This window comes from Ambystoma mexicanum, chromosome 5q (assembly GCF_040938575.1).
Source record: "Ambystoma mexicanum isolate Mex_15411 chromosome 5q, UKY_AmexF1_1, whole genome shotgun sequence".
Taxonomy (NCBI): domain Eukaryota; kingdom Metazoa; phylum Chordata; class Amphibia; order Caudata; family Ambystomatidae; genus Ambystoma; species Ambystoma mexicanum.
This window is the reverse complement of record NC_090933.1, coordinates 607,198,645-607,217,945: the sequence shown is the minus strand read 5'-3', so window position 1 is coordinate 607,217,945 and position 19,301 is coordinate 607,198,645. Positions and strand designations below refer to the sequence as shown.

At 45.7% G+C, this 19,301-nt stretch overlaps 1 protein-coding gene across 1 annotated transcript in view; it reads left to right on the top strand.

Annotated features, from left to right (window-relative positions):
- Window positions 1-19,301, top strand: part of BPNT2 (3'(2'), 5'-bisphosphate nucleotidase 2) — a 237,144-nt gene that overhangs the window by 146,167 nt on the left and 71,676 nt on the right. Inside the window, exon 4 of the mRNA XM_069621076.1 lies at window positions 999-1,160. Within this exon, the coding sequence (XP_069477177.1) occupies window positions 999-1,160 (162 nt within the window). The remainder of the gene's footprint in view (window positions 1-998; window positions 1,161-19,301) is intronic.

The following is a 19,301-nucleotide window of genomic DNA, read 5'->3' as shown; positions in this document are numbered from 1 at the left end:
CAGTAGGTAAAACCAACACCCTCTTGAGGCACCTCTCTGCAAGCAAACGAGACCCGGTGAAAGGAATTCACACTTCCTTTTTGCAAGTGCTCTTCTAAACCACCCTTCACACTTTCGAAGTTCAGTTAAATCTCTGAACCAATGCATTAGTTTGTGGATAGCAGTTTGTGGAAATCATGCAGGTTACATCACACTCCTTCCACAGCTTCTTCATGAAGCTGGTCCCCTGATAAGACTCAACTACTTTAGGGACTCCAACTCTGGTAAAGATATCGGGAAGGGCTTTAGCAACTGGCTTGGCGATAACTGTGGTAAAGTGGAATTGCCTCCAGGTATCTGCTAGAGTGATCAACTAGTAACCATGTAAATGTATTCCCTCAGGAAGTATGAAAATCAAAGGGACACACTATATCCAACCCCATTCTCGCAGACGGCATCCCCATCATAGGGATTGGCACCAAAGGTGCCTTGATCTTAATGCCAGCCTTGGCACAGCTCCTGAACAGCCATCTTGGTCAAGTAGAAATGCAGAGCCTATTCTTGGACATCTTGATACCAAGAGACCTAGAAAGGGAGCTCATGTACCAGCGGTAATAGAAAAAGGCCCAAACCCAGTGGTCTCTAGGTTGTGACTTAATGGGATCACTGTACAGGAGTCTATATTCCCAATGTATCCTAAGTCCTATGCTTCCCCGGAGGATCGGCATCCAAATTGGGGCAAGGCCTGCCAGTTTAAGACTTCAAAGGAAGGAGACTCCCTTTGACCCTTAAAGAAATCTTAGGGCTTAGATCCTGGGCAAAAGGGGTCTCATCATTTTCCTCCTGTTGGGTGTGGCTCTGGCTCCACAGCGACTGGTACTGAAGATTGGCTTTGTTTTTCCCCATTTCCTCTGGTTGAGGTTCTCATTTCAATACATTTACATTAAATCTGCCCTTTTTTAAAACACTTTTTTCAATGACTGTCAAAGATTGGCTAAAGTGCTCATTGTGTTTTGCAGCTTGGGCAATGGTGGATGGCGGGACCAACCTCAAAGCTCGCTCTTCTTACGATGAAGCAAACCCCAGAATCATTGTGTCGCGCTCACATACTGGGACGGTACAGGAGGTGATCCGCAAGACATTTGGAAACAACACTGTGATCATACAAGCTGGTGGAGCAGGTAAGATCATTCTTATTTGAAAATGAATGGTCCAATGACAACTTTGTTGTACAAATTGGGGCACAGCATAGGGCAAAACAAATTTTGCTTCAAATTCAACGCAATTTTTAGAAATGCTTTCATATGGTCAACTATTCAATTGGTGCAGATTAATTCCTATTCAACATCTTTTATGCAAAGAGAACATTTATTTATTATGTTTTAGTCATTTTTTAAAAAAGAAATCAAAGTTTGCATCATAAACAAAATATTGACTAATGTTTTTTCACAATACAGATTTCTGTTTTGTTCACGCGATCCAATAATCTTGATAGGTTTCCCAATGTAATTGCCTATCTAAAGTATGCGTTTCGGGCAACTCATGCCCTTCCGGTTTTTAGAGTATTGGATTGTTTTGATATTTTCTGTAAGACATAAATAGATTTATCTACATTACTTAATGTGCGATATATTTATTGAAGATCAAACTTAAAATGGCTCAATTCAAATGAACTAACCTTAGAATTCGTATCTCCCTCTCAAGGAACGCTTGCTGCCCAAACAGGGTGATTTTCAAGGCTGTAAAATAAGGATAAATCGTGTTTCACTAATGAGTGACATTAATTGTGATGAGCGGTGGTGTGCAGAGGGGACAGGCGCTATTGAGCTCTGTGTCCCCCTATACATCACCTAATTTGTGAGAGTTATTAATGCGGTACATGGTTTCCAGGAAAAATATGTATAACTCGCCATTAGATAAGTAGTTGAGTCGAACAGTAACTGCCACTGTCATTTAAGATATTGCATCAATTTTGGAAAAACCCTGAAAATAAATCAGGCGGGTTTCTTTTAGAATACGCTTAATGTAGTTACCATGTTTTAGCTAATACATTATATCGGCCGTATATCTTGCGTTTTAACATTTCCTACCTTATAGGTGTGCATGGTATAAATCACTGCTGCCTATGATCTTAAGGTTTTGAAGGGTTGCCGATCGACCTGTAATGATTTCTGCTTTTCCTTGCGCTTTCCCCGATAGCCTACGATAACGGGGATTAGATTAGTTCTAGGATACTGGGCTTTCAGCTTATCTATAAATCAAATCTTTCTGCTGGATTCGTGATCGAACACGAAAAGCAATTCTTACTTTTCCGGAGCTGCTGTTCGTGCTTCTGCATTACGCGAGCTCCTGCTCGCTGTGATGTTCAGACGCCGAGCTGCAGCGCATGTCGCTAAGCAAACACAACAGCTCATCGTTTGTTTTGTTTATACTATGCTGTCGAGTGCCAGTTTGGGCGCCATGTTGGGGGGAACTCATGTTTTACTTTTAACTTAATGCAAGCTTCTGTCTAACAGTGGATATATCCACTAGAATTGACGCATAAAAAAAAGTGTGCAAGTTATGGCACAATTTAGAAAGATATCATAATTACAATCAATTTGCCATGGGATAGTTGAATAGTACTGTACAATCACGTAATTTAACGCTAATAAAACCTAGATTTTACGGGCTAGTAATCCTTGTTCAATCTTTAATCATTATTAATCTTGTGTAATTAGATGTTTCATCATGCAAGTATACAGTTCTTAATGTCTTATACATTACGTAACCCTACAATCATTAAACATTTTTGCATTCTCGATTCCTGTTGGTGACAAGCGGGTCAGTATGTTTTTACAACAATCTCAAGAATGTTTCTTAAATACTCATATGATCCCTGGTACGTGGCTCACAAAAGTCTTTATATGACAAATTTGTCACATTTCAATTGGTCACATAGTCCAGTCCATCTGTAGATAGCAATTAAGGTCCCAATCAAAATTCAACCCTCTGGGATTCATTGTGTCGAGCTTCTCGAAACAGAATATTTCTCTTTGTAATAATTTGGTGATGTTGCCTCCCCTTTTTGGTAGTTTAACATGCTCCAAGATGACGAACTGGATTTGTGCAATAGACTGTTTTGCAGCATCCAAGTGTTGGGCTACTGGAGATTTAACTGTGTGGTTCCGAATATTTGGTTTGTGTTCACCCCAACAGATTTTTGCTTTCCTGGTTGTTAATCCAATATAGTATAGCCCACACGGACATTTTATACCATATGTGACATTCTTGGTGTCCCAAGTAGAAGTGTGTTTTAGAGAAATTGTTTGTCCGGTATGGGGATGATTAATAGAATTATCTTTTATTACATTGTTGAAGGAACTACAGTTATTGCACGGTATAGTCCCCCTGTGTATTTCTTGTTGAACAGTATCTTTGACTGAAGTCAGATTTAATCAAATGATCTTTCAATGATCTGCTTATTGTATGCAAATAATGGAGGTGATGGAAATAATTTAGCCAATGTCGCATCCTGGGAAAATATTTCCCAATTCTTTTTAACTATTTTCTTTATTGTGCTGCTTTGTTGTGAGTAGGTGGTGACATATACCAAATCAGTCCTGGTGTTTTTTTCTTTTGTCGTAAGCGATTCTTGTCTTGTGATGTTCTTGACTGTCGTTGCGCGTTTACTCAATATTTCATTGTCGTATCCTCTCTTGATACATTTTTCTGAGTTCACTTGATTTCAATTCATATTCACCTTCTGAGATGATACGTCTGTACCTCAAGAACTGACTTAGTCGGATACTTGATATTGTCTTTCTTGGATGGAAACTCGTAGCCAAAAGAAGACTGTTCCTATCCGTTTCCTTTTGTAAAAATCGTTTTCCAATTTATTGTTTTTCAAGTATATCTGGACATCTAAGAACTCCTTGGGGGTCCTGCTGTATTTGTACATGAATTTAATTTGCGGGGCTAGGTTGTTAATAAAATCAAAGAATTCTAGAAGCTCTTCTTCTCCCCCTCTCCAAATGCCAAAAAGTCAATACATCTTGTAAGAAATTAGTTTGTCTTTCCATCTTGGGTTATTGATTACTTGTCTCTTCCAAATATGAAATGTAGATAATCGCGTAACTCGAGGGCATTGCTGCCCCCATTGATGTACCTGATATTTGAACAAAATATTTATCTTCAAAGGAGAAGAAATTGTTAAGTACAATTGTCAAGAGTTTCAAAATGAAGAGACGGTCACTTTTAACCAACACTTCGAAGGGATTGTGTCCTCCGACATATTCCTTATCTTTGATAATACGTTTCCCGGTTGCTGGCCTCGGAATAATTTTTCTGTAGAGGGCGCTGCGCGTCGACGTCCGGCGAGTCGATGTCCCTCGACGGCCACCGTATCGCCGCCGACGTCACCATGCCCATAAATAGCCACGCGAGGCGTCCGTTGCTCAGTTCCGTTTTTCCGCGCTTCGTGTGGCCTCGGAACATCGTTGTTCAGTCAGATAATCTAATCTACATCTACTCGAAATATACCAACTCGTTCTCGATGGCATCTTCATCGGAACAGACAACGCCGCGATCCAGTCCCCATCAGCGTACTCTGACCCTGATGCCATAACCCTATCTCCTCCCAAAGACTCGCCTATTAGGAACACATCTCCTATAGATGACCAGCCTACGTTTAATGCACTGTTGCGCAAAGCAGCAGCGCATTTCGAATTAGACACAGGGGAGACTTCTCCGGACATTGACTTTGTGGAAAGAGTAATTAAGGAGAAGCCCCCTGTCAGTCAAACCATTCCACTCCTTGCCTCAGTGAAAAGAAGAATCACCCCTTCGAAGGAATTGTGTCCTCCGACGTATTCCTCATCTTAGATATCTCCTTAGAGCTCTGCTGGCCTCGGAAAATGTTTTCTCTCTAGAGGGCGCGGAGCGTCGACGTCCTTCGAGTCGATGTCCCTCGACAGTCGCCGTATCGACGCCGACGTCATCCTGGCTATAAAGGCCGCGCGCAGCGCCCGTTGCTCAGTTCCGTTTTTCCGCGCTTACTCAGTGCCTCGGAATACCGTTGCTCAGTTTTGTCAGGTTAAACCGATTTACCTCGAGTTATTCGATCCATACTCGATGGCTTCTTCGTCGGAACCGACAACTTCTCGATCCAGCTTCAAAAAATGCCGAGATTGTGGGAAAAAGATGTCGCTGACTGACCCTCACAGAGTTTGTCTGTGGTGTTTGGGAGCTGAACACCATTGTTCGGAGTGCGAGGACTGTATGTCCATGACAGCTAAGGCCCTGAAGGAGTGTAGGGGGAAGCTGGAGAAAGTTCTTTTAAAGCTGCTTCTTCGTCGACGAAGTCGAGACATTCGTCTCCTCGTCACCATTCGCGCTACAGATCTCGGAGTGGGTCTCATCACTCCTCGAGATCGAAGCACTCGAAGAGGAGACGTCGAAGAGCCCCTTCTCCGTCTTCCTCTTCCTCTGTTTCGCCAAAGAGAATCCAGTGCCCCACGAAACATAGTTCCCGGGCTGAATGGGAGGAATTCCACAAAAATATGATGAGCGTCTTCGAGAAAGCGGCCTCGACCCCCTCGAAGACTGCCGAGAGCGATGCTCTGGTCGAAAGACCCGAAGGTCAAAAACGCCGCGAGTCGCAGTACCCAGCGAAGGAAACCTCTCGAGCACGTCACGAACCCTCGAGCAGGACTATGACCACCAAACCTTCCTCGACGGTTCCGTCGATGCCGTCGACGAAAGTTCCGTCGAGGTCGATGTCTTCGACGCCGTTGTCGAAGGGACCTTCGACACACGAGTCTGTCGACTCGACGCCAGCTTCGACACCGGTGTCGACGCCAAGAAAAGTCACGGTTACGACACACCCAGTGTCTATCCCCAGGTCCTTGACGTCGATGGCTTCGAGATTGTCGAGTAGAATCCCAATTCTGTCGAGGTCTTCGAGGCCTCCGCCTTTGTTTTCGACGCCACACTCGAAGCCTTCGTCGGCGTCGACGACATCGACGTTGTCGAGGCCGATTATGACAAGTTCGGCACCCTCTGCCTTGGAAATGGGGGTTTACACCCTTTGAGTTCAGAACAATTGAGAACTATGTCCTCAATATTGGAAGAGGGTGAATTGTCTGAACAGGAAGACACATTTGAGTTGCAGGGACCTGTAACCCCAATTGGAGAGGAATTTTCCTCTGAAGAACGCAGGTTAAAGGATCTTCATGATTCCTTACATGAGGCAAGTGGGTTAGACACCTCCCCTGAGGTGGAGTTTGCTAGGCCAGACCCGGGGGAACATGCTGAAACCCCCTATAGAGCCTTAATGGCCAGGATCACAGAGTTTATGGGGTGGTCTGCACCTTCACAATCTTTCCAACAAGATGACCTCACGGATATTCTTGACAAAGGCTCACAGGAGGATGCTGTGGTGCCTTTTCATAAAGCTCTTCAGAGGAAGATCATGCCAAACTGGGAAACCCCAGATGTCATACCAGCAGTAAATAAAAAAACTGTCTACAAAGTACAGGGTATCCTCTACAGACCCGGAGTTTTTGTCTAAACACCCATCCCCAGAAAGTCTGGTGGTACAGGCAGCATCCTCTACCGATGTCAAGACGGCTTATCCTACCGTCCCACAGGACAGGGACGATAAAAAATATGATGCTATGGCAAAGAAAGTCTTTTCGGCATGTAGCATGGCGTTAAAATCTGTTAATGCTACTTGCACCCTTGCTAGATTCAGCCATACACTTTGGGAGTGTGCTTCTACAGCGGCTGACTGCATCCCGGAGGGAGAAGAAAGGGATGCGTTCCTGAATATTATACAGGACGGTAAAGACGCTATGTGCAAATCCCTCCAGACGGGCATTGATTCGGTTGACAGTATCAGCAGAGCAATGGCGGCAAGTACAACAACCAGGAGATTCGCTTGGTTGAGAGTCTGGTTTTGCCAGAGATGTGCAAGCCAGGCTCTTGAACATGCCATTCGATGGCTCTTCTTTGTTCGGGAAAAAGGCGGATGACAGTTTAGAGAAACTGCAAACTTCAAAAGCAGCAGCAAAATCCCTAGGAGCTGCAATCCGTCAGACACCTTTTCGTCCCACAGGAACCTCTGCGAGGGGCAACTCCTTTCGCTTCTACTCTGCATTCGGAAGAGGTAGAGGACGACCGGCTCAAAGGGGACAAAGAAGAACTACTCGAGGTGGACGAGGTAGATATTCAAAAGCCGCAGCAACAGCAGGTGCCTCTTTACTATTTGCATCTGCATCAGCCGCCCCAAAACCACTCTGAGGACTTCCCTCACAGGACACCTGTAGGAGGCAGGTTGACTCAACATCTGGCGGTATGGCAGGCTATCACGTCAGATGCTTGGGCATTGGAAACAGTTGCCCAAGGTTACTGCCTACCTTTCCTACGTATACCTCAGTCATCCACTGGGAATCAGCTCTCTGAAAGCTCCAGATCCGCTCCTCTTGCAGGAAATTTTAGACCTGCTAGAGAAAGGTGCCATACAACCGGTACCTGTAGCCGAGAGGAACAAGGGCTGGTACTCCCCTTACTTTCTCATTCCGATGAAAGACGGAGGACTGAGACCCATCTTGGACTTGCGAGAATTGAACAAATTCCTCAGGAAAGATAAATTCAAGATGGTCACTCTTTCTCAGATCCTCCAGGCCCTTCAGTTCCAGGACTGGTTGGTATCTCTGGACCTTCAGGACGCTTATTTCCATGTGCCTATCCATCTCAAACACAGGAAATACCTGAGGTTCGCAATTGGCAAATCTCACTATCAATTTCGAGTGCTGCCATTTGGGCTGACCTCCGCCCGAGGGTCTTCACCAAGTTAATGTCAGTAGTGGCGGCAAGTCTAAGGAGGGAAGGGATTCACATCTACCCCTACCTGGACGATTGGTTGATCAGGGCTGTTTCTTCGGAACAAGCTCAGATCCAGCTAAATCACGTGTGCCACTCCCTTCACAGACTGGGCTTCTCCCTCAATTTAAAGAAGTCCCAAATGATACCATCGCAGAGACTCAAGTTCATAGGAGCGATCCTGGACACTTACCTGGGAAAAGCCTCGCCACCAGAGGTGAGGGCTCAAGATATTCTACAGATGTTTACCAAGTTCCAACATGCCCAACGTCTCCCAGCCTTCGACTTTTTGAGGTTGCTAGGCCTCATGGCATCCTGCATTTTCCTAGTGCCAGAGGCTCGCCTGAGAATGAGATCCCTCCAGTGGGCACTGAGGACTCAGTGGTCACAATTCTCAGGGAGAATGACAGATCTTCTTCAGGTTCCCGACAGAGTAGCTCGAGACCTTCAGTGGTGGGCCTGTCAGGAGAACATTCTGAAAGGAGAACAGTTTTGGCAACCCTGGCCGGAGATAACAGTAGTCACGGATGCCTCACTCACGGGGTGGGGAGCCCACGCCAACGACTTGACCATCAGCGGTCGTTGGTCTCCATCGGAGTCCAGACTACATATCAACCTGTTAGAGCTGAGAGCCATCAGACTTGCTCTGAAGAACCTGCCAGCTGTACAAGGGAAAAACGTTCTGATAATGACGGACAACACGGTGGCCATGCATTACCTCAACAAAAGGAGGCGTAGGATCACTACCCCTGTGCAGAGAGGCGATGCAGCTCTGGTTTTGGGCAATCCAAGAAGGAATCTCTCTATCGGCAGTTCACCTAGCTGGAGAGAAGAACTTTACAGCGGACGCTCTGAGCAGGCAGAGCAGTCTCCCACGAGTGGGAGCTAGCACAGGAAGTCCTTCAAGAGATCTTTGCCCTTTGGGGAACCCCTCAGGTAGACCTGTTCGCCACCAGCCTCAACAGGAAATGCGATCTGTTCTGCTCAAGGGAATTTCCCCCGAGAGGACCTCTGGGAGACGCGTTCATAGTGGACTGGGAGTTTCCGCTTCTGTACGCGTTCCCACCGGTCCCTGTCATTCCTCAAATGATCAGGAGGTTGAGAAGATTCCGGAGAACCATGATCCTAATTGCCCCGGATTGGGCCAGGAGAACGTGGTACCCGGACTTTCTAGACTTGTCCATCTGCCCTCCAATTCGACTTCCACTCAGAGAGAACCTACTCTCACAGAAGGGAGGTCCGGTTCTCCATCCAGACATCAAAACCCTCAACCTTCACGCTTGGCTTCTGAAAGGCTGAGGTACAAGGATTGGGACCTCCCTGATGATATGGAGGTGTTGCTTTCGGCAAGGAGGCCAGCAACAAAGTCTTTATACCGCTGCCGTTGGAACAGATTTTGCAGCTGGTTTAGAGAACAGAATATCAACCCTTTTTCATGTGGTACACCAATGGTTTTGTCCTTCCTACTATGTTTGGCAAATTCAGGCCTTCAAGTTGGCACCATTAAGGGCTATCTCGCAGCGCTATCCATCTTTAAGCGCACTGCGGAAGAACCATCCTATTTCAAGTTACCCTTGGTAATACAATTTCTTAAGGGGTTAACCAATGTTTATCCCCAAGACCATTCCAAGTTCCCCTATGGGATTTAAACGTAGTCCTAACTTTCCTGATGGGCACACCTTTCGAACCACTCCATTCTTGTTCGTTAAGATTCCTTACCCTTAAAACTGTTTTATTAATAGCACTTACATCTGCTAGAAGGGTGAACGAATCACAAGCTCTTTCTTGTAAACCCCCTCACACTATCTTTCAAAAAGACAAAGTTGTCCTGCAAGTGAAGCCTAATTTCCTCCCAAAGGTGGTTTCTGAATTCCATATCACTCAGAAGATTACACTACCATCTTTCTATCCTCCTCCTCACCCGGGGAAAGAGGAAGAGAGGTTACACAGGCTAGACCCTAGAAGGGCTTTAAGTTTTTACATCAGTAGACTAGCCAGGATAAGACGGGCAGACCAGCTGTTTGTAGGTTACACAGGTCACAAGCTGGGGTTACCAATGACTAAGCAGACCATTTCCAGATGGATCATTCTAGCCATTCTGGAATGTTATAAATTGGCAGGAAAAGAGCCCCCTCAAAACCTTAGGGCTCATTCGACCAGAGGTATTGCAGCTTCATCGGCCCTTAAAAGAGGTGTGCCGGTTAAAGACATCTGTGCGGCCGCTACATGGTCGTCTGTCCATACCTTTACACGATTTTACAACTTGGATTCCTCCTCCAGTCGAGAGACTAGGTTTGGAAGGGCTGTACTGCATTCTATTCATCAATAGAAGACAGCATGAAGTCAGTACTCCCTCCTCCAATAATAGAATACTGCTATGGGAGCATATCTAAGATGAGGAATACGTCAGAGCACACAATCCCTTCGAAGAACAAGTTACTTCTTACCTTGTAACGTTCTTTCGACGGGATGTTCCTCCGACGTATTCCTCATCGACCTTCCCATCCATCCCCGCAGTTCTACTTCCCTTGTTGTTGCAGCTTACGCTCCTTCAGGGTGATTAGTTTAGTCCAGAAAGCATTATTGTGGGCTACAAAACGGAACTGAGCAACGGGCGCTGCGCGCGGCCTTTATAGCCAGGATGACGTCGGCGTCGATACGGCGGCTGTCGAGGGACATCGACTCGAAGGACGTCGACGCGCAGCGCCCTCTAGAGAGAAAACATTTTCCGAGGCCAGCAGAGCTGGAAGGAGATATCTAAGATGAGGAACATCCCGTCGAAAGAACGTTACAAGGTAAGAAGTAACTTGTTCTTCTCTATCCACTCCTGCGTTGGTCAGAGGGGTCAACCCTCGAATAGAATAGCTCTTCAGCCCATCTCCTTCTGACCCTTTATACGTCAGGGGCCACTCCGTACCAGACTCTCTTGTAGTAACAAATACAAGGAAGAGGGCAGGGGTGCCACTGTCCACCAGTGAGGCACCTCCAGACAAGGAGGGGGAAAAGCTGTATGCCCTGGGGAAAAGAATCACAGCTTCCGCTGCTTTCTCAGCAAGGATCGCTAATAACTCTTTACTAGCAAGCTACGCAGACGCACAGTGGAGCAAGCTACGTAGCGACACTGAGGAGGCACCAGAACCCCTGCGTACATGCCTTCTGGCCACAATCACGGAAGGGACACTAGTGAACCAAAGCATCGTTAAAAACACTTTCGATGCTGCAGAGACTGCTGGGCGTTCCCTAGTCCAAGGGATACTCCTCAAACGCCATGTCTGGCTGCGCAATTCGGGGTTTAAACCTGAAACTCTGGCTTCCCTGATCAACAAACCTATAGAGGATACCAATCTCTTTGGTAAGGCAGTTGATGAGGCTCTAGAAAATGCGAAAAAGGAGTTTGACACAATCAAGACCCTTGACCAGATTTCTAGGCCACCTAACAGACGCAGCTATGGCAATAAGCGCCTTTTTCGTGGCCAACGCCAGCAGCAGAATCAACAACAACAATACTCTGCCAACAACTGGTCCTCTAACCAGGGTAATAGTGGCCAGTACAATCGGAGGCCAACGCCGTGGCAAGGGGAGAGGTCGGGCCTCTACTCCTAGATGGTCCCAGGCCAATAACAGCAAATGACCTGAAGATTCGGGTCCCCTCCCATGCATCGCCGGTCGGGGGCCGGTTAACCTAGTTTCTTCCAGCATGGGAGGGAATAACATCAGACCGTTGGGTACTATCAACCATAGCCCGCGGTTACTTTATAGAATTCAACAGTTCCCCAACATACAGACCCCCACGGGGACGACGCATGACACCAGAACACCTCGCCATCCTTCTATAGGAAGTGGAACAGCTACTGGAAAAAGGAGCTATAGAGGTCGTGCCTCTAACTCAGGTAGCGGAAGGTATTTATTCAGTGTACTTCCTTGTACCCAAAAAGGACCTAACCATGCGCCCTGTATTAGATCTGCGCCCAGCGAACAAATTTGTCAAGCCCCAAAAGTTTTGCATGGTAACCTTACAGGAAGTAATCCCCTTGCTATCACAAGGGGATTACATGACATTAGACATGAAAGATGCATACTTCCATATTTTAATGTTGCCGGCGCACAGAAAATACCTCAGGTTCATGATAGAGGACAAACGCTACCAGTTCAGAGTGCTACCCTTCGGGATAGCATCAGCACCAAGGGTATTCACGAAAGTACTGGCAGTGGCAGCGGCCCATCTGCGCCGGTTGTCCATCCCAGTATACCCTTACCTCGAGGATTGGCTCATAAAAGGGGATTCTTACAAAACCTGCTTCTCCAATACCCAAAAGACTGTAGACCTTTTGTTCCTACTGGGCTTCTCCATCAACGAGAAGAAGTCCAGCTTAGACCCCAGCCAGATCAAACAATTCCTAGGGGCTCTAATTCGAACAAAGGACGGCCTTGTCTTCCCCTCCAACGAGAGGGTCCAAAACATGCTGTTTCAGATCCCCCAATATGTGGCATGTCGAGAGATGACAGTACGCAAAGCAATGCGCTTGCTAGGAATGATGGCGTCATGTATTTATTTGGTAACTCATGCGCGCATGCGCCCAATGCAAGAGTGGCTCAACAACCAGTGGTGTCAGGCCAGCGGACAATGGGACGATCTAGTGGTGGTCTTGCAGGCCTTGGTTCTCTCGCTACGGTGGTGGACAAAGGAAAACCTGCTAATAGGGAAACCTTTTGCCACACCCGCAGTGGAAGCCACTCTAACCACAGACGCATCCCTCACAGGATGGGGGGGCTCACCTATCCCATCAGACTGCTCACGGAGTGTGGACTCCGAGCGTAGCATCCAAGCACATAAATCTACTGGAGTTACTGGCGGTGTTCAAGGCACTGAAAGCCTTCCAGGAACACCTACAAGGAAAGACGGTGATGGTCCTCACGGACAGCACCACAGCCATGTACTACCTCAACAAGTAAGGGGGAACCCACTCTCCAGGACTGTCCAAGCTGTCCCAGAACATCTGGAAGTGGGCTCTCAGACACATGTTTCTACTATCACAACATGTACCAGGGGAACTCAGTCTGCTAGCAGACGAACTCAGCAGAGATTTCCCCCTGCCCGCAGAGTACGAATGGCGGTTACACGAAGACATCGTCTTCGTCTTCACACAGTGGGGTTTCCCAGAAATAGACCTGTTCGCAACTCTGGAGAACTCACAATGCCAAGATTACGCCTCCAGGTACCCTCGGAACCAGTCCAAGGGGAACGGTCTATCGATTCCATGGTCAGGGAAATTTGTTTACGTTCACCCTTTGAACCCATGCACAAGGCAACTCTTAAGACTACTTTTCTAATAGCTATCACCTCCATTAGGAGAGTAAGTGAACTACAGGCTCTTTCTGTTCTAGACCCCTTTGTAATGGTTCACAGAGATAAGATGGTTCTACGCACACACCCAAGGTTTGCACCGAAATTCATCTCGAAATTCCATGTCAACCAGTCAGTAGAACTACCAACGTTCTTTCAAAATCGCTCAAATCTAGGAGAAAAGAGCCTGCATACACTTGATGTGCGCAGAGCTGTCATGTTTTATATGGAAAGAACTAGACCACTGTGAAAGACTAATCAGTTCTTTGTCTCGTTGGCAGCAGGAAGAGAAGGAGATGCAGTATCAAAGTCCACTATATCTAGATGGATTGTTCAATGCATCACTCTCTGTTATACTCTTGCTTAGAGAGAACTACCCTTCAAGCCAAGAGCACTCTACTCGTGGCACTGGGGCATCCATAGCTTTCATTGCAAATGTTCCCCTTGAGTCCATCTGCAAAGCGGCAACCTGGAGTTCTGTACACACCTTTACAAAACATTACTGTCTATTTGCCCACTCTAGAGCTGATACCCAGGTGGAACAAGCAGTATTAAGACCCCTTTTCTCTACTGTTCCTTCTCACAACCCACCTCCAACTCCGGGTACTGCTCGCTAGTCTATGCAGAGCATGTGATTCTAAGCAGATTAACAAACATCAGAAGGCAATGCATTACTTACCGTAAAAGCATTTCTGATGGTTGTATCTGCTTAGATTCACATGCGCAGACCCTTCCTCCCCACTCGGATGGAAGGAACATAGACATCCTTTTATATCTGTCTCTTTTCTGTACTCTCTCACGTCTAGAAGGCTCCCTCAGGGCAGAAAAAATATAAACAGAGGGACCTCGACATGTGAGGGATTGTGGGTACACCGCACGTCACTATAGGGATAGTGTTACAGACACGCCTTGTCGACGTCCCCTTTTCGACTACGAAAAACAAAATGCAATACTCTGCAGTGACCACTGGATGTCGGACCTATGCACAGCATGTGAATCTAAGCAGATACAACCATCAGAAATGCTTTTACGGTAAGTATGCATTGTCATTTGTCATTAAAGATGGAGTTGAACAAATGAGTTCAAGATGAATCATTTTTTTTTCTCTTTGCATATGGAGCTGTGGTGAAGTTAAAGATACATTGAACAGATTTTCAAATGCTTTCTGCATGAATAGAAAATGGTGTATATGCAACTGATGGGTTTTTGAAAGAGGTTGGTGTGTTGGAAAATCATGAGTAAATTATCGAGGTGGGTTTAGATTCTCGGTACTTTTGGGCACGGGTGCACAACATACGGTCTGCAGGCCAATTGCGGCCCAGCATGTTGATTTTTCTGGGCCGTCAGGGTTAAAGACTTTCTAATGGAGGGTGGCCCACAAGCAACAATGGCTGCCCTCCATTAGGAAAGTCTGTTTGCATGGATGACCTGGAACAGTGCATGCACGACATGGCTCTTGCAAGTCACGTAGTGGTGAGCTGCACCAATGGAGGGCCAGCACTGCGGCTGGCGTGGCTAAGGGCTTGTTGCTGGAAGCCACTTTAGCCCTGCCATGCCAGCCGCAGTAAAAGTTCAGAAGAGGCCTGTCAGCAGGCCACCTCGCCAGCCAGCCCACATACATCCCTCCCTCCAGCTCGCTTGTCCGTTCGACTGCTCCCCAGGTATGTATAGTTCTTGTTTGGGGTAGAAGAGTTATGGGATGGCCTCTTTTGGAGGCGGGGTCATGGGCATGGCGTTATAGTGGTGGGGTGGCCATGGCCTTTTGTTGGAGGGGTAATGGGGATGGCCTTTTGTTGGGGTGATGGTGTCAAGCCTGATGGGCTTTTGTTGGGTTGTGGGGGATCATGGGGATGGCCTTTTGTGGGTGGGTGGGTTATGGGGGTCGCCTCTTGTTGGGTATTGGGGGGGGGGGGTTTGCAGGGCCATGTCATTGGTGGAGGGGGGGTAGGGAGGGACCAGGGCCATGCTTTGAATAAAACTTGGGGTTGAAACTCTCCCTCCACACCCCCTGGCCCAACTACAACACATTTACTTTTGGGCCCACTATAGGCAGCATGTAGGGTACGTTCGGTTCTCTGCCAAATTCAGTGCGATCTGTTTATGGGTGGCTAGTAGTGCAATTAAAACTAACCACTTCATATTTTTAGGGAAATAACTTGTATTCCCAAGAAATCTACTAACTCTGTTTCAACACCACTTAATCTGAGTAGTTTGACTGTGACGAAATGACATACTGCTCTGCAGGAGTGAAAGGATGACTAGTTGCTAAACCGCCAAGTCGGCCCCCACACTGTTGGTACAAACCAACAGTGATCTCTGTCATAAAGGTGAAACGGGCACAGTCAGACCTACTACTTTTGACTTTTGTGGTGATATGGGCTGAGGGCATTGTGACGATTCACTAGGTGTCGTTCCTTCTCCCCAGCGGGGGGGGGGGGGGGTGGGAGGGATCACATGCTCATGAGGCTATGGCGATGATGCTGCTACCCAATAGTCCCCCTAGGTGTGGTTTAATGGAGGAGGACCTCATGGGCAGGGACTCCCCTACTGGGGGATAAGGATGACTGTTGGGGTAAGAATTGGTGTAGTAACACTGTGTGAGACTACACATCACTTATCTGCTTGGTATTAGGTAACCCACCTTTTGGTATAGGTCTGTACTACACAAGTTGGTAGTGTGACTGAGCAGCAAGGACCATCTGAAGAGGGGTAAATGGGAGCTGTGTAGCAAATGAAATTCGTAAATACAAGTAGCCGAGTAACACTTACATTCAAGGTTTCAGTTATGAATAGTTATTTATTTAACATCAGTTTTTAAATAAACGTTCTTTAAAAAGGGCAAGATATGTAACAATCAAATTTGTTGAAAAATAATTTTCAGCACAGCAGCAGAGATTCACTGGGCAATTCAAAGGTCCAGGAGGCTGTAGCAAGCTTCGTTCGTGGTTTCTTGGCCTGGCGTTTCTCCCAGTCCCAAAATCCTTGCCTTTTAAAGCTGATTTCTCCCATTTATTTATTTGTGTAAAAAAAAAAGTTTATTGGTTAAACAGAAACAAATTGTCAACCTTTAACAACACAAACATAAATTATTGCTGCTCAGATTGAATTAGTCCCTGTGTCTTGTAAATTTCGAGACCAAGTTCGCTTAATTCATCACCTTTCTTTATTGCTGTAAAAATCCCTTCCACCAGTTTCAGGACATCTAGCATCTGTCCAATTTTGTCAACTGTCATTAATCGTTCCCACCACTCCTATGTTACAATCCAGTGGAACCGATGAATTTCTCAGATACCTGCTTCTTACTCTTTGGAGTTTCGGGCAGGAGAGTCTGATGTCTAGTTGACTCGCTTTATATCCGGGTTTTTACAAAAACGGCATATGGAGTCCTGTTAATTTGTTAGCTTTCTCAGGAACTGGACTTCCCTTGATGGTAATAAATTGAGTCTACACCGCATCAAACGATCACGGTAGTAGGGTGAGGGAAATGTCAAATACGGGGGGGAAGGTAATTCAATGCTTTTCTTTGCCAAATGAAATTGTGGCAGCATCTGTTTTCTGCCTTTTTTAACGTCTGTTTCAAACCAATCCCTTTCCTTTAATCGTTTCTTTGCCTTATCTGGGTTTGCTTTAAGAGTTTCTATTTTGATGTTATGGTGGAGATGTAAATCAGAATGTTTGCGTCCATGCTCTTAGAAATTTCACCCTTGACATTCAGTGAGGTTTTCAAGATCTCAAAAGGAACTGCAGGGCTTTCTAGTAGGCATTTGCAATAAAGGGAGAGTGATTTCCAGAGGACTTTTGAAGCCATTGATTGGCGTCTCAACTCATGTCCAATTGTTGCTATTTTCAGACAGCTAGGGAGTCTAAGAATTTTCCGCCAGATGTAGGCCTCTAGTTTCCCCCCCAAGATTCCCAAGTTAGATTTAGGAGAGTCTCGGCTCCATGTGTCAAGATGGGTATTATCTTTTTTTGAAGAAGGTAATAATTGGGATCATGGAGTATGCTCTGTATCTTTGATGGGGAGCTTTCCCCTGATTGGTTAGTTGAATTAATCTTTCCTTCAAGAAATTGAGTTGAGCTTGCTCGTTGATTTTATTTATCTTGACCCCCAGGTAGATTGTGTTGTCCACTACCTTTAAGGCCTGATGTTCCAGTAACCAGGTAAAGGGGATCTTTTTCTAGTACCTGTGGTCGATTGCATGATCATGATCGATTTATTCTATATTTATTTTCATTTTATTTTCTTCCAGATAATTCTTAAATCCCACAATTCTTCTCTGTAGTCCTATTGCCGTTTGATCGATGAAAACGACGTCCGCATATAGGACCCACGATAGCTCAGATCCTTCCACTTTGGGTGGGAAAGCTCTTGTGTTTCCTTGAGATGTTTGCATATCCGCCATATATAATACAAATAAGAAGGGGGGCTAAGGCGCAACCCTGCTTCCTTTGGAGGTCCCGAACTTCTCCGTTGTCTCCTTTCTTCAATACAATTATTTGAATTGTTGTATCTGTGTAGAGCTCTTGAATAGCTTCCAGCAAACCCTCAGGGCAATGCCACTTTTTTAATTTTGCCCATAATTGATCTATGCAAACAGTGTCAAAAGCCTGTTCAAGGTCTATGAAATCTAGGTACATGGTCCCTTTATTCTAGGGCTCTTAGTTTCAACAGATTTAGCAAGGAGAGGTTCAGGGAGGTACCCACCCCCGTCGTGAATACCCACTGAGGGTTGTCCAGGATCCCGGCCTTAATAGCCACTTTTTTAGGTGTCTTAACAAGATCGATGAAAATATCTTCCCGATGGAATCCAAGAGGGATATTGGCCTGTAGTTCCGGGGATTCGTATGATCCCCCTTTGTAAAGATAGAGACTATTAGGGCTTCCTTCCAGGATGATGGAATTGCTCTGGTTTGTATAATCTGTTGAAATAAGGGCAAGATAAAATCAGCACATGCTCTGTTTTCTTTTGGAATCCCATTTGAGATACCATCCAGCACGTCTGCCCTGGAAGAGCTTAGCTGTTTGAGTCTAGATGTTCTATCTTCCTTGTCGATATCTATTAGCCAAGGTGCAGATTTATGGCTTTTTTGGGGCGATTTTGAGGCCGACTCGTCTCCGAAGAGTGCCGTAAAATGGTTCACCCAGGCTTCCTTTGCCACCTGATTCGTGATTACGGCCGGTTGAACATCTTCTCACTTATTTTTGATTTCCCAGAGTGATCGTGCATTGCCAGTTGTAATTACTAACATTTGTTCCGCATCCCCCTGTGCTCTCCAGATCTTAGAGGATTTTAACCAATTTTTGTATTGTTGTTTACTCAGTCTTAGCAGGTCTTAATATATTTGGCAGATTTCTTTGGCGAATTCTTCTTTGATCAGCACGATATTCTCTTCTCTTTACTACTTCCCTCCTATATGCATGTTTTCTTCCAATTGTGGTGCTTTTATTGATGTCTCTTCACTTCAAATTCTTTTAACATCCATCTGTATTCTGTCGCATTTTTATTATTTCTGATGTTATTAGCCAATTTGTTCTTTTATTTAGGAATGTTCGAGGGTTTAATTTGGATCCGGTTCCTTCCCCATGATATTTCCATTGGGCATTTGTTAGGTTGGGTCTGCACCTTAGAACTCCATAATAGTTCTGTTTCTAATAGTGCGTGGTCACTGGTCATTTGTTTCTTTACAGAGATTTAATCCACCCTTGTGTATTTCTGGAGACAAAACAATAGTCTAGGCACGCGCTCTTGAGGCTGCAGAACCAGGTTTCTGCTCCTGGTATGTCTCCCCGTGTCTGCCCATTTAACATCATGTCCTGGATATTAATTTCAGAGATCCATCTATTTTCCAGTATTCCTAGATCTGATCATGATTTCAGGCTTCTCTATTCGTCCAGTAGCTTTAGGTTCAAGTCTCTGCATATTAAGATCAGTTGTTTTGGATCTTCATACATGGATGTGTCCACGGGTCCCAAAATGGCTGCTATGTATTTCTGTCACATTCTTGAATACTCCGATATGTATTAACTAGGAGCATTCTGGATTCCATTTTTCCTTTGTTGTTTAACCTGTTTTAAGACTTGATCATATGGATTCGGGGTTTGATGATCTAGTAT